At 56.0% G+C, this 21,607-nt stretch overlaps 1 protein-coding gene across 14 annotated transcripts in view; it reads left to right on the top strand.

The window, feature by feature from the left end:
- Window positions 1–6: 6 nt before the first annotated feature.
- ABLIM3 (actin binding LIM protein family member 3) overlaps window positions 7–21,607 on the top strand; it is a 35,669-nt gene continuing 14,068 nt past the window's right edge. For 13 of the 14 annotated variants that reach the window (XR_004161409.1, XR_004161408.1, XR_004161407.1 and 10 more), the window contains exons 1-2: window positions 7–225; window positions 20,088–20,228. Coding sequence is in view for 11 of the 14 variants with exons in the window: in XM_010718951.3 (XP_010717253.1) it covers window positions 213–225; window positions 20,088–20,228 (154 nt within the window). In the remaining 3 variants the exon portion in view is untranslated. The remainder of the gene's footprint in view (window positions 226–20,087; window positions 20,229–21,607) is intronic. The other variant, XM_031555692.1, reaches the window with a different exon arrangement.

Below are 21,607 nucleotides of genomic sequence, written 5' to 3'. Positions count from 1 at the left end.
GGTCCGGGCACCCGCCCCGCTGCCACCACTCTGACCTTGGCATCGGGACAGAGCGGGCGGCGCAGCGCTGGGGATGCCTTAATGAGAACGCGCAGGGACCTCTAATAGCAAGGGGAGAGGCGACCGCCTCCCCGCTATCGGGAGAAAAAGAGGATTTAAAGAGCGGCTTTGCCCCCTTTGTTGACTACGAAGGGCAGAGAAGGACCGGCAAGATGAGCACTAGCAGTAAGTACGGCTCTCCCTTCCCTTTGCTATGGGAACAGGGCTGATGTTGCGTGGCGGGGAGGAATCGGAAAGAAAATGTGACACCAGGGCTGACACATCGGATGGGCTGGGTATCTTTTTCTCTGCCACTTGCTTTCTGACAGGGTATGGCTTTGCTAGTGCTCCCTTCGTGTGGGCTGAGCCGTGGTGCTCATCTCCCCTGAGTACTTCTTGGCTTGCGTTTCTGGGCTTGGAGGGCAGATCATGCAGTAAAATGTCGATATGCAACATGGTGAGAGGGAGCCAGGAGCACTCTGCCAGGCAGCAGCCACACTTGCTGATGCCTCTGCCCATGTATAAATAGCCATTATAGGAGAACAGCCTATGGGGATGAGGAGCAGAGGAAGGGGGTACTCAGAAACTGGGGAGCTGAGCAAAGCACAGATGTGGTACAGAAAAGCATGTGCCTTCTGCAGCTGGGGATGTGGGTGTTTCTATTGTGCGTGGGTGAGAGATGGGGACAGAGGCGTTCATGCACTACGTAAGAATTGCTAAAGAAGCAGAGCGTAGAAATATGCTGCATGAGATGAGAACTGGCACCTGCTCCTGGTCTGGTTGCTCCTGGTTTTGCATCCCTGTTGCAAAGTCTGGAAAGATTGATCCAGTCACAGTCAATGTCTTCTCATTGCTGTGAGGGTGTGTGACAGCTGTGTCCACCTTGCTAGCAGACCTCTGGCCTCTTCCTTTAAAAGCACATGGCACTGAGCCCCCAGAGCTGCTGCTGGTTGCCACCTGCCTCCTGGGACAAGGTCCTGTCCCTCCCGAGGGTCCTCACAGCCATGTGGAGTGAAGAGGCAGAAAGTGGCAGAGCAGTGACTTCTCTGTCCCTTTGGTGTGCTGAGGTTTCTCAATCTGAGAGCTTGAGGTGGTTCCCAAGCAAAACACCGTGAAAAATGTCTTGGCATGCTGCAAGCAACAGAACAGGTGATTCCAGATCTGTAGGGCTGTGTTAGAGGTGTGAACGCTTTCCAAGTGCCCTCTGCATGAGCCATGCCTGTGGCACGAGTGGTCCCCTGCTTGGGGGCAGCGTGGTTGGCAGTGCCCAGGTAGGGACTGCTGGGGACCCATTTGTTCCCAGCTCTATGGGGTGCCTGGTAACAACTGGGCTATGAGTAATGATTGTGGGTCTGGTGCAGAGGGCTGCAATGGCTCTCAGTGCTTACTAGGGTCAATGATTGTGGTGGCCAAGTAGGGCTTTTAGGCTTCTTCTAAGCCAATTCCTACAAATGAGTGTTAGTTCCTCCTGGGGGTTCCTTTCCAGCTCTTAATAGCCAGCTTGGATGCTGACAGTGATAAGGGTTGTTTCTGGTGCCAGCGTATCATAACTATCTGATTACACCGCAAAACTTCACTTATTCCTCTCCCACGTGGAGGGAGTGGTGCCAGCAGAGCCACATGTGCATCCTGCCTGGTGCTCTCCTGTGATCTGATGGGAGGAGGCCACCAGGTTGGTGGGTGGGGAGCTGGAGCCCCCTGGAAGCCACATCTCCTCCTGCCACCAGCTCACTCAGTGCCCCTGGGGGCATCACTCAGCCATGCCTTGGCTTCTGAGTGTCCCAGCAGCAGGCTGGCACTGTGGGTCTTGCCTGAGCCTTCAGATGGCTTTGCTGAAGTGGTGCCATTTCCCTTTCCCAAGTAGCTTCGTGGATTGATGAGATGTGGGAAACTGCTCCAGCTGCAGTTTGCTTGCTGTGCTATGGGCTGATCACTGGGGGGGGGGCATTCTGTGGAACAGCACCTGTACAAGAGCTGTGCAAGGTAGCAGGCACTGCCCTGCTGGGCTTCCAGGCTTTTGCAGATAGCTGAGGGCTCAAAGCAGAGTTTGCCATACCCACGTTCTGGCTTGCCTGTTCTTAGCAATGGCATGATCCTCTCCCAGCTGGTACTGAGAGCAGGGGCAGGACTGGAGCTTCTACCTGTGTGCTCTATGGCTGCTGTGAGCTGCTGAAAGCTGTCTAGCTTCTTCTCTGCTCAGCCTGCAGCCCTCAGGCCTGTATGTGCCTGCTGGAGCCCTTGGCATCCTCTGTGCCATCTGGATGTCACCCTGAGGTGCCTGGCTACGACCTGCAGTGGTTCTTGCAGCCCTTTTCCAGCAGCTGCTGGCTCAGGAGCTCACTGACACTTGTTGGCTGTGGAGCAGCTCTACTGCTCTCAGCAGGGATTCTCTTGTCTGTGAGGGAGGGCTCTGAAGCAGAAGGGCTGTGCCTGCAGGTCAGCTGTGCTCAGCCTCCCAAGCCTGGTCTCCGTCCTGATGCTTGAGATGCTGTTTATGTTGATGTTAGAGAAAAAAGAGAGGATGTCATCACCTCACGCAGTGGGACTTGCTTTGCTCCCAGGGTTGGAGGACCTCTCCTCTCCCACTGAGAGGAGAAGGCAAAGCCATGTGAAAACTCTGCTGTTAAGGGGCAGAGGAGAAAGCCCTTGATCCTGGGTGTAAACTCATACCTTGAGGCTGCAGAGTGAGAAGACCTGAGGGTGCAGAGTTGTGCTGTCTGGCAGCCTCCTGGCACACGGCCGTGAGCGTTTGGAGGGCACTATGTTGATATTTACATTCACTCCGCTATTTATACCTCCCACTCTGGTTAACACTGCTAATTGGTTGCAAATGGATTCATGCTTTCCTAACCAGGTCCATCAGCGCTGCATTTCTGCCGAAGCTGGATCCTGTGGTACAAACTTTTACCCTAGACAACAGCCCTTAAAATCACTTCAAAACCTCCTGAGCTCTGGGCTCCAACCCCTCCTTGAGAAGCTGGGGCAGGAAAAGCCCATCCATCCCACCCTGCTTCCTCGGAGCAGTTGCCACCTGTTGGAGGATGGGGAGGTCTGTGGGGGCTTTGGTATGTGAGGTGGAAAGTTTCCCCAGACCATCCCATCCCGGCACCTCTCCGATCCCCCTGCAACAGCTCTGCTGGTCTCAGAAGGCCCAGAAAGGAGGTATGGGGAAGAGCTGGCCGGTACGGCGCTTGGGCAGGAAGGCTTCATGACACACTGATGAATGTAACGTGTTTGCCTGGTTATTTTTGTCTTTCCTAAGTCGTGTTCCCTGTTGCATGATGATCCACTAAGCGTAATTACCCATAATCTGCAGGCACATGTGGTTACAAGGTGTTTACCAGCAAACTCTATTAAGTCCCTGTGTAATTAAAGAGGAATTGCACAGTACTGTGCATCTCCAGGAGCCCCAGCCCTATCCCATAAGCTCACCAGGTTGGGGAGGTTCTGCATTTCCCCACAAAGCAGGGCAGGACATGCTAAGGAAGCTGTGATGCTGCTGAGGGACCCATTGGTACGATGCAGTCATCTCTTCTTTAGCTTGTAGTGCCAAAGAGCTCTCCTGGTTTTCAATACCCAGCCCTCTGCTGCCACCAGCATCCCAGTACAAATCCTCTCCTTCCTCCTGCACAGCCAACCAAAGGGACAACTGTCAACGGCATTCACTTTGGTGCCAGAAAATTCAGCACCCGCGCAGTCTCTCTGTCCCCAGGCTGGTGGATGGACTTTGGGCTCTCCTGCAAACCATCTTTCTTGGCAGTTTGCCTTTCAAAGAGCAGAAGCCATGGAAAGTGGCCCTGCAGGCCAATGAAGTGCATGCTGTAAAGTCAATTGAAGCAATTGAATTATTTCAGGGGCCTGCCATGCTCTTATAAAATAAATAGCAAGTTTTCTAATGACAGAATGACGATCAGTTTAGCCAGATAATTGTATTTGTGATGCCAGCAGGCTGGACTAATGACAGACTGTCCTGTTATCAGTGTGGTGCTGCCCTTGTGCTCAGCAGCGCTGCGAAGGAGCAAAGGCAAAGCCACCAAGTTCCTGCCAGACCCCGCAGTCCTATCATGATGATGCCATAATGAAGTGCTTGGAACATCTAATCAGATATTTTTAGACTAAATACATCAGTGCCTCTCGGTTGTGAGCGCTGCAGCACCTCTGGAAGGCATCCTGGGGGAGGGCTGGAGGTGGGAGAGAGATGGGATAGAGAGGGGGGTTTTGTGAGGTGGATGGGGACAAGGAGTGACTGCAGCAGCTGGAGGGAAGGCAGAGCTCAACTCCAGATGTTTCAGCCCCAGAAAGCTTGCTCGAGTGCCCTGAAGAACAGCCCCATTGGAAACACTTCCCCTTCCAGAAAAGGGCTGTCTGAAGCTTAATAGCACCAAACTGAGCAAGTGTGGCAGCAGACTTGAGCATATGGTTCCCATATATTTGATGGTGGTTCAGATTTTTGATAGGCTGTAGTTGATAGAGGCCTTTTTCAGTTCTGGCATAGCCTGAATGCCTTATCATTATCAGCCACAAGCCCAGGGCTGGGAATTGACATGCTTTCTCTGCTGCCTGGGGCAGAGTTCTGAAAGAAAGAGGAGCCAATATGATTTCCTTATGCAGCCTTCCTGACCTTCCTTTTTTCTTACCCGTTTTACCTTGGCAAAGTCCTTCTCTGAGCCTCGAGCATTGCTTGTTTTTCTCTTCTTGCACATTCTACTATACTCCCATCTTGAAATGTTTTTGAGGCTTGAACAATTGGAGAAGTCCTCGGGAGGAGGGCATCTCAGAGGAGCAGGAACGTGTATGAGAAGAGTGCGTGTCTGAAGCCATCCTGCTGACCTCCTTGCTCCTTCTTGGCAAGGAGTGCCCCACGGTGGGGAGCACCGGGCTGCCTTGTTGGTGCAGTGCCACCCCCGGAGCCCTTCTCAGATCTGAGTCCATCGCAATCTGAATTCAGGTTCTGGGGGTTGACCTGCTCTCACAGCAGTGAGCTGCAGGAAGGTCCCTCAGCACGAGGGGATCATAACCCAGCACAGGACTGGAGGTGACGTGCCCACACCAGGCTCTGCAGTACCACGCCCTGCACGGCACACGGAGCATCTCACAGAAGTGCAATGCAAGCGCTGCGCACCCTTCCCACCCCCTGTACTGTGTGCCCTCCAGCCCTGGAGGTGTTGCTTCTCCTCGTACATCCATTCTTCTGCCTGCCTCGATGCAGGCATCCCACTGAGGGCTGTCCTGCCCGGGGCGGCGGCAATAGGGAGCTATTTATAAAAGCTGAGGTTGGGCTGGGCCGGTCCCTGGCTCAGCTCCGCTTGCTGGGACATGTCAGGCAGTGTGATGGGGATGTCACTGCCACAGCTGCTCCCCAGCCCGGATTCCCTGCACAGGTGGGGGGGCCCAGCAGGGTGGCGGGGCGAGGGAAGCTGCTTTCCCCTTGGCCAAGGATTTGTCTTCTGAAAGCTTTAAAAGAGGAAGAGGAGGACAGGAAGCTGTGTGAGAGCCTGCTCAGTAGCACGATAGGAGCTTCCTTTGAGTCCCAGGGCTGCTCAGGAGGTGACTGCCTACCCTGGCACCCCCCTTCCAAACCAAGGGCTTGCCTCGGCCCTGGCAGGGCTGCTCCCTGCTGCTGCCCTGCCCTCCACCTGCTGCTCTGAGTCACCAAATGCTTGCAGGTTAAATCACCCCTGTCTGCAGCACTGCCCAGCTGGGGTTGTGAGCAGCTTCATCACCAGGCTGTGCTATGCCAGAGCTGTGGTGTGCCTGGGGATAGGCTCCTGTGCCAGCAGGGCTCTGGGCTGCTAGGAGAGACCCAGGGCAGGTGCCTGTGGCTGGAGCTCTGTTTGCAAGCTGGACATCAATGATCAGGTGCAGAGTGCAGCAGAGGCGTGGGGAAGCTCCCCTTGGCTGGGGCAGGTCCCAGAGCAGGGTACCAACCCCTCTGCTCTCAGCAGCCCCCAGAACGCAGTCCATAAGTGCAGGGCGCAGGGCGGACAGGCGTGCTGCATGGCTCAGTGCCGGCTTTTGCTGTCAGCTCTGTTCCAGATTTTCGCTCTCTCTGCTCAGATTGCAATCCTCAGAGTGTAATAGGGTGCTTCCCTGGCTCTGCACAGCCGCTGTCTGCTTGAATCACGCTGCTGGTCCCTGCCAACCCTGCCTGCACTGTGCTGGTGGCACAGGGGTGCCCCTGCCTAACCCCCCCCCCCACCTCAGCACCTCCTGGCTCTTGAAGGATGGAGAAAGGGGGGCAAGGTAAGCTGAGCTCTCTCCAGCTGCTATGAATAGCTGCGTCACCCACATGTCGTCTGAGAGTTCTGTGCCTGGGCTGGGGCTCCTGGGTGCACTTGAACCAATAGAGGAGGGCTCTGGCTGCTGCGGGAGTCACAGAGTGTTGTCATGTTAGTGCCCAGTGGGATGCTGCTCAGGCTATACCTGGCCTGATCACAGCTGGCACCTCGCTGGTGGCAGCCTGCAGCAGGGACCTGCTGCACTGGGCAGAGCCCATCAGCTCTCACCAAGCTGCTGGGGTGTGTCGGGGGGGCACAGGTGGAGGATTCCTTGCTATTCAAGGCATAATTGTGGGAGGAAGCTCTTCTGTAGGGTGTGATCAGATCAGAGAGGGAAAAGTGGTTCTCCTAGTGCTGTTGAAGTGCATCTGTGGTTTCTGAGTGCTTTTGCACTCCCTCTAGGTTGGGGTTCGTTGATGATGAACCTTGGTCATCGTGATGTCATCCAGGCTGTCTCCTAGGATTCAGTTTTCGGGATGCTCTGTGTCTTTATGTTTGTGGCACATCTCCCACTTCTTGGGCATCTCAGGCTTCTTGATCACAACATGCATGGGTGCACAGGGAGGTTCACAGCCATCTTCCCAGCATTGGAGCTTTCCTGCTTCTGCCTGCAGACACCAGGACACCAGTCTGGGTGAATCCCAACTCAGAGCCCTTAACCAGTGGGAAAACATTCCTGAACCCATCTGCATCTCCTGCAGAGGGCCCTGGCTGTGCTGCCCCAGCATCTGTCCCAGCCATCCCCAGGAGCAACGTGGTCCTGCTGGCCAGGCAGAGCTGTGCAACACAGTGTGCGCGTTCTCCATTCCTCTGCTTCTTTTTTTCTTGTATTTTTTTTAAAGTCACTGTCTGCGTGGAGAGTTATGTGGTGATGACAGTTTGTGATGGGTTACATACAAAATCCCTTGCATCCCTGAGGATGCTACCAGTTGAAAGCTTTTATGACATTTTAAAAATAGCCACAGAGAGGGAGAGAATGAGTAGATGGATGGGTAGGTGGATCCCTAATAAGGAGAGAAGAGGAAACAGCAAGAGGGGAATGGAAAGACTTCAGTGAACGGCATGCGAGTGATTGCTGGGAGAGGGGGTGGTGTGGTCATACCGAGCTGCTGAGCTGCGTGCCCAGCAGGAGTGGGAAACCCTATAAAAAGCCTGGATTTGAGCTATGCTCCCTGCACATGTCAGAGGGAGGGATGGGGCAAGCATCAGTGTGAGCTGTCTCTCCTGCATGCACTCACTGTGTTCTACAAGTAGCTGTTAAAAATAATCTCTGACTCGGGCTGGCTTCTGCTCTAGTGTGGTTCCCAGAGCATCATCTGTGCTTCCCTCCCTGCTGCAGGGATCGAGCTGAGCACTTCCCTGGGAGCTGACAGACAGGGCTGGCCCTGGCGTTCCCCAAATGTCGAGTTCTCAAGCGGGCTGTGCTCCAGGAAGGGGAGGAGGCTGCTTCTGTCTTCTGCCCTGCTGCTGACTGAAAGCACCCAGAGGCAAGATGTGGGGCTGGGGCTGTGGGCGAGGGCACAGCATCCCCACGCTGCATGGAGCAGCAATCCCATTGTGGGACAGCCCTGCTCTGCCTTGCATCACTGCTGGTGCAGCTCTGCAGCCCTGGTGGCAGCTCTCCCCATCACTCAGGGAAGATTATACCAAGTGTCTCCAAGAAATGCTAATTGCTTTGGCTTGCGCTTGGCACAGCAGAGCCATCGGGCACTCGAAGCTCTGAGTCAGCTCAGAGATCTGCCAGATCCTTGCTCTCCTTCCCCCAGAGTCAGCAGAGCTCTGCTGTGGCCATGCTGCTCCCTGCATCCCTAACCCCACAGAGCTGTGCCTGGTGCCCCACCTGTGGGACACTTGGGGTCCTGGTGCCCGTGACATGGGAAGGCAGGAGCTTCCTGTCTTGGGGAGCGCATGGTGCTTGTCCTGCAAGAGAGTCTATCAGCACCCTTCTATCCTCCCTGAGCCCTTCTGCTGCTGCCCTCCTGTCCTGCCCCTGGCAATTAAAATCCTGTGAAGCCAGGCAGGCTGCTAGGAAGCATTCCTTGGCTGTGCCCCTACTGAGGCAGCAGGAAAGCAGCACTAACAAGAGTCCTCTGTCCAATGTGCCAGCCTGTCATATCCAGGCCATCTAGCCCTGCTCCCCTATGATTGCTTTTCCCATGTGTGTTTGTTTCCCTCATCACCAAGGCACAGAACTGGGGAAGCTGGAGAGCGTACTCCTGGTCCTGTGCTTCTCTTTCTCAAAGGATCTGCTTCTGCTCTCTGTTGAAATTCTGCAGCTCACAGCTTTATTTAGCGCTGTAGCAGAGGAACTGCAGGCCAAGCTCAGCTTAGGTGGGTGCTGTCCTCACCCTGCCCATCACCTGAGTGTGGTGGCATCCCACACTCACCCAGTGATGCTGTGAGCCCCTGGGGTGTGGGCAGAGGGAGGTGTGGGTATGGGAGTGTCCCAGACTGGGGGTGTCCCAGAGCATCCCTCAGGTGTGGGGTGAATCGGGGCCTTACTGAAAGGTCATCTGTGGCTGTCCTGGCTCATGATGTCCCACATGGCTCTGCTGGCACAAAGGGTCTGATTCAGAACATAGTTTTGCTCCTTGGCAGGCAGTCCTTGGCTCATTTAAGCTGAGAGCACGCACAACAAAGCCTGTGTTGATTATCCCTCATGAAAGGGGACTTGTTCCCTGAAAAATGCCAGTTCTGCTGGGCATGCTGACTGCCCATTAATTGGCACTAATGAGGAGCTGGAAGGTGGCTTTTAGGGATAGGCAGGCTGCGCTGATGTGTTCGGGGATGGGAGCAGTGACCTTGGTGTGGGCATGCTGAGCACTGGGCCTGGCTGTGCTGGACAACATCACCGTTCTCCTGCCTGCACAGGTGACACTTAGCCCAGCCTGGAGCAGAGAACGTGGAGGGTTAAGAGAATCTCTGGTGCTTACTGTACACAGATGGATTTATTTACGTTTGTATGCAGAGAGGTGGGATAGGGAGGGCTGGACTCCCACTGTTGCAGAGGGAGGGGGCAGTCCCCATTGGGAGCACAGTGCTGCTGGGCAGCAGCACCCAATGCCAGGCTTGATTGTCTGCCTCCAGCCCGTGCAGCAGAGATTCTGTGCCTTTTTTCTCCAGGCCCTGATGAAAGGCACTGAAGGCTTTTAGCAGCAGACAGCCGTGTCTGCCCGCCCGCCGCTCCTTGCGCTGGCAGCCCCCCCGTGCCTTTTGAAGTCGGTTTCTGGGCGTATGCAGAAGCCAAGGAGAGCATGAGAGTGGGAAGGAGGAGGGGAGGATGATGTCTGTGCAAACCCCTGCGTGTACTTGGGGGAGCTCATTGTTCAGCAATGCTGCTCCCTCATCTTGCCACATTGTCTCCTTCACACCCAGCATCCCCAGCCCCCTTGTCCCAGCAGCAGGGACACCCCATGTCCGCACATGGGGCCCAGAATGCAGCTGGGGGTATGAAGCACAATCTGAGAGCATCACTCCCCTGACAACCAGCTGTGGAGAAGACAGACCCACCTTTGTGGGGCTGGGATCAAACCCACAGCTTGGCCGATCCCCCTGTGCTGGAGGAAGGAGGGAGGTGCCCAGGCTCTCACTACTTGTTGCTTTAAGGGTGTTTCTGATGCGGGGTTCTGTCCCAGAGTGTGGGAAGGGCTTCTCCTGGCTCTGTAGCAGAGCAATGCCTCCACATACCTGTATAGGATGTCCTGCAGCATGGCCTCAGGCCACCAGAAGGGGAATGGCCCCCAGCTGCAGTGGGAGCTGATGGGCACCATCCCAGTGGTATAGCTCAGTGCACGCCCTGGGTCACATCCCCAGAGGTCATCCCAAGGTGAGCACTGAAGGGCGGCTCTCCTCCTCCTCCCCCCCCCACATCCCTGTGCTTTCTCGCCCCGTTACTCTCTCCTGCTGCAGCCTTCCATTACTGCAGACTTGTCTCCCCTTCCTTCTTTTTGGCTTTCCCCCTTTCTTTCCTCTCTCCCCTTTTTTCTCCATCAGCTTTGTTCGCTCCGGCTGTGTACCGGCGTTGCCATGACGACTGCTGGAGCATCTCTGCATCCCGCAGTAGCGGTCCTGCACCCACCCTGGCCCTGGGGAGCCAGGATGCCCTCCTGGCCCTCAGAAGGACAGCCACCCCCTCCTGCCAGGGTGGGGTCATTGGAGACACCTCTGCAGCACATCCTCTGTGCAGGCGGGGATGGAGAGGGGCATGGAGTGTTATTGCTGGCCTGGATGGGGGCCATGCAGCTCCTCGTGCAGGGGCTGGGAGAGGTGCTGGCAAGGCCAGCCTGGGCAGGTGTCTCTTCACGAGCTGTCTTCTGGTTTTTGGGACATGAGCTGAGCCACGGCTTGGAAGCAGAATGTGTTTTGTGTCTCTGGTGCTGCTTTGCAGACAACATTTTCTTTCAGCATTTGTCAAAGCTTCCGTGCCCCTTTCATGAGATAATTAGGGTGACGTGTTATTAGTTGGTTACTGGGGGAAAAATATATTTACTGAGGATTTATTCTGGAAACAACATTAATCTCCTGTATAGTTGCTAAGTCCCCATACATAATCTGGTTTTGATAATCAATTGCTATTGCAACCTCCCTTATAAATCTCAATTAAATGCACATTTAATTCACATAAAGTTGCCAAACTTGCTTGTACATTTCTGTCCTGCTGCTTGCCGTAGGCAGCTGTCTGTGTATGTAGCTCAAGTCTGTTTATCAGCCAACCTGAAACCAGAGCATGCTTTGCCAAGGCAGAGTGGCAGCACTCCTCTCCCATGGTCCTACAAGGAGATCCCTGCATATCCCAGTTCCTTCTGGCAGAGCTGCACAAACACAAGTGCTCTGCAAACATTGGCGCACAGAGCCCTTCCCCTGCTTTTCTTTGTGCTGGGTTTGCAGTGGGGGAGCAGCAACATAGAATATCCTGAGTTGGAAAGGACCCATAAGGATCATCCAGTCCAAACCCTTGCTGCCTCTCTGTCTGTGCACAGCAAGGCTTGGATGGAAACCGAGGGCTGGGGGGGGGCTCTGTGGGGTCCTGACCACCCCGGGGCCGGCAGCAGGGACATCTCAAGCAGCAGCCAGGTCAGAGTGGAAGGAAGCGGGGGCTGTTGTGGGGCGAGGCAGTTGGCCCCAGCTAGCAGGATGTGTCCCGGCCAGCTTCCTTTGGAGCTGCAGGGAGATTCCAGCCATGAACTGCTTCTCATTGGGGCCATGGTGATTTATTTCATCCTTGTGTTTTTGCAGAAAGCGTGCAGTGAGTTGTGTTGGTGTGCACCCTGGAGAGGGAGCAGAACAGGGTTTGTTCAGGCAGAGCCCAGGGCCACCACTCCATGGCATCTACCAGGGGACACGCAGGCAGACTGGGCAGGAGCATGCACACCTCTGCTGCCATTCTTGGCATTGCGTTTTGTATCTCACCTGTACCCTGGGTGCTGGAGCTGATGCTCCCTGCAGCACTGCCTGCCTGCTGCTGCCACGTGCCAGTGGGGGTGACTGGAGCTGTGACAGCCTCAATGGCAGGGGACCGTGCTAGGGGAGCCATAAAAGAAATGATGAAGCTGTTGGAATTGCTGGGAAGATGTCTACTAAGATCTCTTCCTGAGCCTGGCTGGAGCCCAGCTTGCTAATTACAGTGATAGGGGAAATACACAAACATACAGATGGCACAAAGAACAAAAACTGCTGTCTTTTAATATTGAAAGCTCTGCTTCCGGCCAACTGCAACCAACACATGGCAGGAGATAAAGGCTAACAGCTTTGGGCGAGACCGATGTGTGCCGACAGCCTGCATGGGAGCTGCAGGATCCCTGCAGAGCCCCACACGGCTGTGCCTCACCTGGGCAGCAGTGTGGCCATCCCCATTGCTGCTCTGGCTGTCCTTGCTGACCTCTGTGGTTGCAGGGGCCTGAGTTATAGTTTATAAAAGATGCTCTGTCCCGCAGAGCTTTACATAACCCCTGGTGCAACAGATAGGGTGGGGAAGACGGACACCAGGAGACAGCCAGGTGTCCCGCCAAGCTGTGCAGAGGGGGCAATCTTTTTATGACCACTTAAAGGCTCCATTTGCTACCTTCAACAGAATTAGAGCAGGGATTATGTTAGATTAAGGAAGGCAGTAAACACCCTCTGTGCTGCCCATGTAACACGCAGGGACCACGCGGGGGCTGTGCTGAGCCCTTGTCCAAAGGCAGGCTTGCACGGCCTTTGTGGGATATCCACTCTGAATGACTGCAGGTGTGCTTTGTCTCTTCTGCTGTGGTTTGGTTGCTTAGCAGGGATGTGGCAGTGTCCTTCACTCCGCAGCTGTGGGCTATGGAGCACCCCTCCCAAATCCCAGTTGTTTTAGCCAGCACCTTCCTGGGATATAAGAGCGGAGAGAGGAATGTGGAGCCTGCTGGGGAAGCTCCCGGTGCCGTTTTGCTGCCAACCCCGAGCTGTAATTCATCCCCTGGAATGGCAGTGGCTGCGCGGCGGCTGGTCTGCGACCGTCAGCCTCTGAGCACGCACCGGTGGCAGTGAGATTGCCCTGTAACGTACACCCCTTTGTGTCCTATTTATGGGGAGAGTGTCCCCTCTGTGACGCCGGCGCTCGCTTTGCCAGCTGTCACCCCCAGTCCGAATTCCCATTTTGTTGCATTAATATCTATACAGTGTCTCTGAATAGAGATTTGATTTCAAGTTCCCTCCCTGGAGTAGAAGGAGTTAAAAATAGCAAATCCACCACCCCTCATTCCCTGGCTATGACGCAGTCTCCCAGGTTGGAATTACAATGCCAGCACGAATACGGTCTAAAATAAAACAAATGAGCGTATCACACTCTGCAGAATGAGAGAACGAGCTCCATGTCTGGAGCGATGACATGGAGGAGGCTCTGCCTTCTACCCTGTGCCTGCAGAAAGCGAGAATTCATCCTTCTTGCAGTGCTTGTATTGGCCAGATAAATGATGCTGTGCACGGAGTGATTAGCGGAGTAATAGAGAAGGCATTCAGCCCATCAGAGAATCAGCCGATTGCAGAAGAAACAGGAAGAAATTAGCTTAGTGCATTACAGTTTAGAGCTTCTTCGAGCACCACGTACCAGCCGCCTTCCAGGCAGCTTCCAGATGCTGAGCTGTTAGCTGTGCTGGGACACGGTACATCAGCAAGGGCAGGGTGTGGGCATCAGCCTGCTGCCAGCTCACCTGACGGGGCTCTTTCTCTGATCCGGGTTAGAGAATCCTAAATCCCCCCATTTCTCGCTCTCAGACACTGCCCCAGTTTAAAAAATGCTGGCTCCTGGCTTGCTTTGTAATATTTTAAATATAGCATCCTTTATGTTTTTTGATGTACGCACCATATGTTTTGAAAACTGCAACAAAATCCATGGCGCTCGTGGGTGGAGGTTAAAGGGAAAAAGCATTTCCATACGGGAAGCTGCAAATACGAAACACAGCAGCAAACAGAAAATCCGTCCGTGCAGCAGCCAGCAATAAGCTCCTTTCTGCCCCGCTGTCTCAGTGCGTGTGAGGGGCCGTGCTGAGTGCTTCCACTGTGTCAGCTCCTCTCTCGACCCGGCGCTGACTCCTCAAGTTCGGTCTCCACCACGCACATCTGGAGCCCCTGACTGGAGGACCCCTGGGCATCCGTGCACGTGGACACCCCAAACCTGCCCAGCCCACTGAGAGCAGAAAATAGCACTGTGTGGGCTGGGGCTGGGCTCAGTCTGCAGCCAAGGCGCTGTCAGAAGTTGCTGGGTGAGTGCTGTGCTGCTGCAGCTCACCCACTTGTCACGCCTCATGAATAAAATCCGGGGGAGGTGATGGGCTCCTGCCGGCCCCAGGCTGCTTCCTTGTGGGCCAACTCATGGTCACCGTCACCCTGGGCAGGCTGGAGAGGGGGTGGCGGCGGTGGGGAGGGGGCTGGTGGGACACACATAGGACCACCAAGGTCACCCTAGTGTCTCTGTGCCCACCTCGGGGTACAGTCCCCAGCCCGGTTTGAGGAGCAGGCAGGGCTGGAGCTCCCATGCCGTGGATGCGTGGTGTATCATCAGCGCAGGACACACTCATCCGCCTCACTCCGCTGCGCTCATACACAATTTATTGGTATCTCTAGCAGCCTGGGCAAGATTTTTAAGCTGAACCAGATGTGAGGATGAAATTCCATCGTCAGCTTCGCAGCAGGGATCCCTCCTCGTCCGCCTCACACAAACCTTCCTGCAGCCCAAAGTGCTGAGCTGGGGAGTGCTGCACATCTGCGGGGCCAGCTGTGGTGGCAGCTGGACAGCGGCAGGGCTGGGTACGTGGTGGCTCCTGTCCCCATGTGTCCCCCCGTGTCTCTCCTGCTGATTATTGCTCCTGACGGGTGGCTAAGCCCTCTGCTTCCAGAGGTGATCCCTCAAGAGAAGCCTGTTTGGGCTCTCTGGGCTGGAATCCAGCGTTCTCACAGCCTCCCAAGCGAAGGACTGATGTGTGTGTGTGCTGCTGTCTGCTCGGGGCACTGCATGGTGCTCTCAACTTCCACTCAGGCGAGCGGAGCCCCGGGCAGTGCATGTGTGCTAGGGTTCAGCCCTGGGGATGCCTGTGTACTGCATTCCCTCTGCCTCACACACATGTGCCTCACCCTGCTCCCTTTTTCTCAACAGCAAAGAGAATGGATAGCTGCTTGTCCAGCCCTGCGGGCCCATGCCATGTCCCCATTCTTGTCTTTAAGTGACCCTCCTCCAGCAGATTAAGCTTGTAGGTGCTGGGCAGAGATGCTTTGCCTGAGCTGCAGCACCACGATAAGGCCCCTCTGCAGACTCCCTTTGCAGCCTCGCCCTGCCCTCACATCTCTCCTCCCACCAGCTCCTGCAGTTTCCCTCTGTTTCCCTTTTGGCACGCTGAACATGCACATCCACATCATGTCTGAGGCTTGGCCTAATGCTCCCTCATTTCTTCTGGTTCAGCCTGAAGGCTTTTGCTCTTCAGCTGGAGCAGCTCAGATCGGGCGCTGTCCCAGGAGCATGCACCCAGCCCCCAACCCCCAGCCCACTGCCAGCACTGCTGCTCCTGCCTTGCTGCTGGGGCCTTCAGTGCAGCATCCTTGCCCCTGCTTGGAGGCACCTGAGGCAGGACCCCGTGCCACCTGCTGTCACCTAGAGACTGCCATGCTGTCTCCTCCCATTCAGTGTAAGTCCCTGCTTCAGGCTCACCGTGGTTCCTGCCCTGGGCAGTGAAGTGTTTCAGCCATTATTAATTAAAATGCAATCTATCCTCTCTCTTCCTCTCCCCAAGCCACGAAGAACTGCTAAAATATTCTCAGGGATAATAGGGAGGGGAATTAAATAGTTAGTGTGAAATTCAAGCTGTGCCTTTCGGAGATTGATTGCTGCTCCTGGAGCCTCCGATTCCCCTTTGAGTACTGCGTACCCACAGCCGTGCTCAGTGCAGACACCATGCCAGCATCAGTGAGATGCACAGTCTGCCTGCGGACATCATACCCCAGGTGCTTGGAGAGGGGTCTCTTTCTTTCTCCCACCCAATTTCCACAGGGGTGAGCGGTGGTGGCTGGTTTTGTCCCATGGGGGATGAAAAGCACTCAGTTTCAGGGTATGGGGGGCTCTGCTGCTGTGATGCCTGCAGGCGAGCAGTGCAGTAGCACCAGGCTGCAACGGCAGTTCAAGGAGCTCTGGTTGCCATGACAAGCTGAACAAGTATTGGCTAGGAAAAAGGACCCCAGCAGCGCTTGGTGGGGATGGGAGCGAGGCAGTGGGCACGGCGGGCGCACACACCTACATGAGCTGTGCATGGCCACGGGGGATCAGTGTGGGTCCAAATTGGGGATGGGGCTCCCAGGGCTTCGTGCTCGACCTGTGAGCAGCAGTGGGACTGCTTTCCCTGGATGATGTTTGCATCAGTGGTGCTCTGGGTGTGCCCGTGTCACGGTGACCCTGTGGTGACGGTGCGGGGCTGCCAGCACAGGTGTGTTCCTGCAAGGCTGGGACTGAGCTGTGCTCCCTGGGTCATTTAGGGGTGTCCTCTTCACAACTGTCTTCAGGCCAGGGGAGGGAAGCGTCCGAGTGTTTTCTTTTGCTGTGCTGTCCTACATCGAGATCCTCATGTTTCCCAGCAGCATCAAAAAACAGAGCAACAGCTTCTTCCTCTCCTTCTTGGCAATCTGGACATCAATCTCCTGGCACTGGGTTCTTCCAGCAGCCCCTCACCCAGTACTGTCCACATCCCTTGTTGCTGGGGGTCTGCCTGTAGGTTGGGCTGACCCTGCAATGGGTCCCTGGGCTCCCCTGGTCCTGGCAGGGAAGTAAACATCCTGCAGGCTGGGGCCGGGTCAGCGCGGGGGACAATCGCCAGCTTCCTCAGCGCTCACGTTTAGAGAATAATTTCCATGAACGCAGCCAGGAACTAACTCAGCTGCACAGGCAGGGCCCAGAATATTCGCTGCTTTCTCCTGTTTCTGTTCTCTTTCCTTTTCTCCTTATCCCCACTCCCAAACCCCCATAGCAGTGCTTGACTTCCCTCCTCTCTTTTCAGGCTGGCATCAGTGTTTCCTCCAGGCCAGCTCCCTGCTGTGCCCTTGCCACTAGCACAAGGCTGGTGCCACCTGTGTCACCCATAGCAGCAGTGACAGCATAGCAGTGACACCATGGTGGTGACAGCATGCTGCCATTTCCCAGCTGCAGTGTGACGTTACCCTGGGGACCCCCAGGGCTGGGATTTGGGGAGCAGAGCAGTAATGCAGGTCCCATCCCCACCCATTGCACCCACATCCCATATCCTGCTGTCACCACCCTTGGCACCCACATGTTGTTTATGTCCTGTGTCACACCGAGGGAGGTGACGTGGGGTGGGGGGACAGTGTAGGGCAGGTGGATCAGTAATTGGCCGTGATCTGATTAGGGCTGGATTAGGGTGGTGGCACACTAAGGACTCGCTGTAAGCTGTAGATGGTCGCTGGGATCCCAGCCTTACCTACTCTGCACTCCCTAACGATGCTGTGCTCAGAGCCCCCCAGCTATTTCGAGGCAATTTGGTGACCTTCCAGCTGGGTCCTGTTGCAGTGTAGCTGGGATGCACACACCTGCACTGTGCCTCACCAGGCTGTACACAGCCCCAGTGCCCTTCCCCAACAGCAGAGCTGGGCACAAGCACACCCACGGCACCACCCGGCTCCCAGCTCATCCATCCCTTCCTCCCACAGCATTTTTACAACCATGGCCGAGCTCCTCCCACCCTTGGCCACCGCAGGACGGGTCTTCAGCCCCACCATGATGAGAAACTCACATCCACAGCTTCCACCCTTCCTTCCCACAGGGGCAGCAGGGCTCTTGCAGCGGTGCGAAATCCTGCTCCTCGCCTTCCACTGCTCTTCTGCTCTGTCTGCAGAGTGAGGGGATTCAGGCTCCTGTCCCCAGGGTGCTGCCTCTCCCTCCCCATCTCCCCGCAGGGTCACCTTCATGCCCCCAGCTCAGCTGGCACAGTTCATCCCCGACTTCTCTCTCAGCACTGACGCTTCCGGCAGAATTCCTTCCTGGCCACTCACTGCCACTCCTCAGCCTCGACGCCTCTGGCCTGGCACGCTGCCTTCCTCTTCCCGAGCCACCCAGCCCCATCCTGGCCTTCACCTCCACCCACCCCAGGGCTGCAGCACTGCAGGGTCAGGGTGCCCAGCTGCAGTCACCCTTCCCAATGCCACCGCATCCCCACGTTGCAGACCAGCCCCAGCAGCACCCACCTGCTTCAGTTTTCTCGTTATTAATTAGAGGGTGAATGCTAAGCTTTTTTCACAGTCCGAGCATTGTGCAAGTATTAATTAATGGCAATTAATTACATTGGGCCTCCACATCCCCCTGCAGAGATGCTATCTCATAAACATAGTGATAGCAAACACAGTGTTGAATTGGGTGGGAGCCTCGCATTACCTGTTGCTAATGGTACAAAACCCACCTGCAGCAGTGCTTGCCTAATTGGCCTTACAATTAGAAGAGCTAACAGGCAGGTAGAGGGAGATAGGGGTAGGAGCTGGCCTAAAGGATGATGGATCTTTACCCATCTATGCACCTTGGTGTGCTGCCGTGCAGGAAGGGGTGGCACAAAGCTGCTCTGCTGCTGTCTGGGGGCACTGTCTCTCCCCAGCACAGGCTCTTAGCCCCTTGTTTGCATACAGCCGAACCAGCACAGGGCACCGGGCTCTGACCGGAGCTGCCACCTTAATCCGGATCAGCAGAAATCTGCCACGTGCCCACGCGTGGTGCGCTGCCGTTTGTGGTCTGCCAGTCTGGTGCCAGCAGGGACGTGCGGCAGCCCCGGCCCCGGGCAGCACGACGGCACTAATCGCCGGGCGGAGCCAGCTCGATGTCTTGCTATACAGCAGCAAACCGGGGTGAGATTACGGCGTTCCTCAGGCAGTGCCCACCCCTTCGCCCCGGCTGCTGGATCCCAGCCTGGAGGCCACTAATGCTACTTACATTATTAGGGGATTATTTGGGTGTAATGAGCTTTGCCCCGCTCAGCTGTCCCCTACAGGAGCTGCAGGGATGTGTGACACTTCCTGCGTGGGGCCGCTCCCGACCAGGCACGGCCCCGCTTAAACAATGCCGTAATGTTCCTGGTGAAAAATTCCAGCATGAGGCCAAGGTTAATCCCAAATCAGGAGTGCTGGGCTCAGCTCTGAACAAAGGCAGTGCAGGGTGGCGGTGGGGCTCGGCGCATCGCTGTGGGTGCCAGTAGGTGCCCCAATGAGGCAGTGGGTGCCCTTCTGGCCTCAAACCCTTCTCCTTTCCTCCCACCAAGCACAGGGGTTTGGAGATATGTTGCTATGGCCACAGAGAAGTTTCCCCTAGAGACCAGAAGCTCCAAACAAGTGATACCTGCGCTCTCTGACACCGATTTCCCCCCTTTTTTAAATTATTATTAATATTTACTGAAGTGTTGATTTAATTTGCAGCCTCTTACCACCCCACTCCCCCCACTGCTTTTCCGGCAGTGGATTGCCGTGGCAGTGTCCCAGGGCTCAGCTCCCGCCTTGTTCTGCACAGTGTGAGCACGGCGTTCATGCGGGGAACGTTCCAGCACTGTAACTCCTGCTGTGCTGGACACCCCTCCAGGAACCCCCTTAGTGGGGTCAGCGCAGGGCACTGCACCGCACTGCAGCCCTGTGCATTCATTGAGCGTGTCCATGGGCACTTGGCCTTTGGGATGGGCTTTTATCGTGAGACCATCTCTAATGTTACTTTGACTTTTCTTTCTGTGCTTTACAAGCCCATAATGGGCTGTTTCTGTTCCCTGTCACCCGATCTGCCCCTCGCTGAATGAAGAGCTCTGCGATGAGTGCGCTCCTCTGTCCCACACCTGTCCCCTCACCCCGTGAGGTGTGCACACCTCCAATCGGCTGCTTCTCCTATTCCTGGGAACGGAGCGCAGTGCCTGGTCAGGAAGGTCACCCCAGCTCTTTGAAATCCCTACCCTTTAATAGCTGGGCTGCCCAAATTGCAAGTTGCTCTCTGAACTCTCAGCAAACGAGGCTGTGCCCACAGCTCACGGCGATGGACAGCCCAGAGCTGCCGCTTGCAGGTGGAGCAGGGAAAGCAGGAGCTCCTCCTTGCAGCATTTGCTGAGTGCATGTCTGGGGGCTGTGCTGAGCCAGCAGAAAGCCCCTCTGCTCGATGCAGTTCCTGCCCTGAATGACTGTCAGCAGCATCATTGTCCATAGCAGGGTTGTCAGTGCCGTGACGCCTGGCCAGGCTGTGTCCCAAGTGCTAACAGACACTTTTCTTCCCATTTTTCCTTCCCTCCTTCCTGCCAGCAGTTCCCTACCAACAAAACCCCTACACCGCCGGGAGCGGCTCCACCGTCATCCAGTGCTACCGCTGTGGGGACACCTGCAAGGGCGAGGTGGTGCGTGTCCAAAGCAACCACTTCCACATCCGCTGCTTCACCTGCCAAGGTAGGACGGGACAGGTTGGTGCAGTGCTCATGCTCACAGTGTCCCTGATTGTTGTCAGCCTCACCAGGCTGTGTGCAGGAGTGGCTGACACCTTGGAGCTGCTGCTCCCTGTGAGCTAAGTGAATGCCACCAAATACATCTGGGGGGCTGCTGTATCCTTCAGGTCAACAGGAGGAGGAAAAGGGGGTGCCACCAGCCTGGCTGAGCTGAGCTGTAGCAGGGGAGATGGCCAGGGCAGGCACATGGCACAGCTTTGCTCAAAGTGCCACGGATACTGTATGCTCAGCTAGGACTCAACGGCCCCAGGAGGCTGTGGAAATAGAGGGGAGAGGTTGCTTGTCCCCTGAGGCTGGATGCAAGAACAGAGCTGGGGAGCTATAAAAGCCAACAGCCCAGAACCGATGCTGCAGGGCTCCTCAGCATTTGTTAAAGCAGCCGCCCTCCAGCAGGCCAGCGGCTGGTTCTGTGCCTTGTAAAGCATCTCATTACCAGGGCTTTTAAAGGTCTCACAGCACCCTGTGCTAAGCAGGGCACATATCCTGTCCCCTTGGCCATCGTCTTGCCATTCCCCCCAAGCACCCAGGGCTCAGCAGAAGGGGACCGTCCCCTGGGGCTGTCACCACTCTGTACAGCCCTGGCTCGCCTTGGGGGCCAATGTGCAGGGACCATGCTGAGCCCCTCCCCACCCTTCTCCAGCTTTGGTGTCTGTGAGCGGAGGGAAGCTGCTTGCTCAGACAGCTGCTGGCTTCAAAGGGCACAGAGCTGCTGGAGAGCTTGGCACAGTTCACTGCCCGCTCTGCAAGTGAAAGGGAATAAATAACGAGAGGAAATCCTCCTGTCTTACCTTCCCTCTCAGTCCTTACCCCTGCCACTGGCTGCTGCCAGCTCCCGTGCCAGCCCTGAGGCTTGTCCCCGTGTGTCCCCTGGAGTGTGGCACAGCTGTGAGGACGTCCTCTGAGTCCCACAGCAAACAGGGTCTGATCCTTCCTCAGGTGTTCATGCTTCTGCTTCCCGATGCCACACAAGAGCTGGGGGCTGCCTGCCTGCCCTGTACCCCATCACTTAGTGGGATGGGTGTTATGCATCATGTCCAATGGTCCCTGTACTGTCCCTGTTGTGCCTCCCAGAGTATGAAGCTCCTGGGGTCTGTGTAGATGGAAAAGACGCAGGAGGGAGATGACACCAAGGAGCAGGGCTTGCCGTGTCTCCTTGCATCACTCTGTCGGGCCGTGCACCACTCACAGCTCCCACCGGAGGGGATGCAGCAGGGCTGGGCTGGGTACCCACGGACAAACGGCAGTGCGAGCAGCTCCTCCGGGAGCCCCGTCCCGCACCCGCGCGGCCCAACACTGACACCTGCTGGTGCTGGGGCGGCTCTC

The sequence above is a fragment of the Meleagris gallopavo genome, chromosome 15, assembly GCF_000146605.3.
Source record: "Meleagris gallopavo isolate NT-WF06-2002-E0010 breed Aviagen turkey brand Nicholas breeding stock chromosome 15, Turkey_5.1, whole genome shotgun sequence".
Classification (NCBI taxonomy): domain Eukaryota; kingdom Metazoa; phylum Chordata; class Aves; order Galliformes; family Phasianidae; genus Meleagris; species Meleagris gallopavo.
This window is presented reverse-complemented; position numbering and strand designations above follow the sequence as displayed.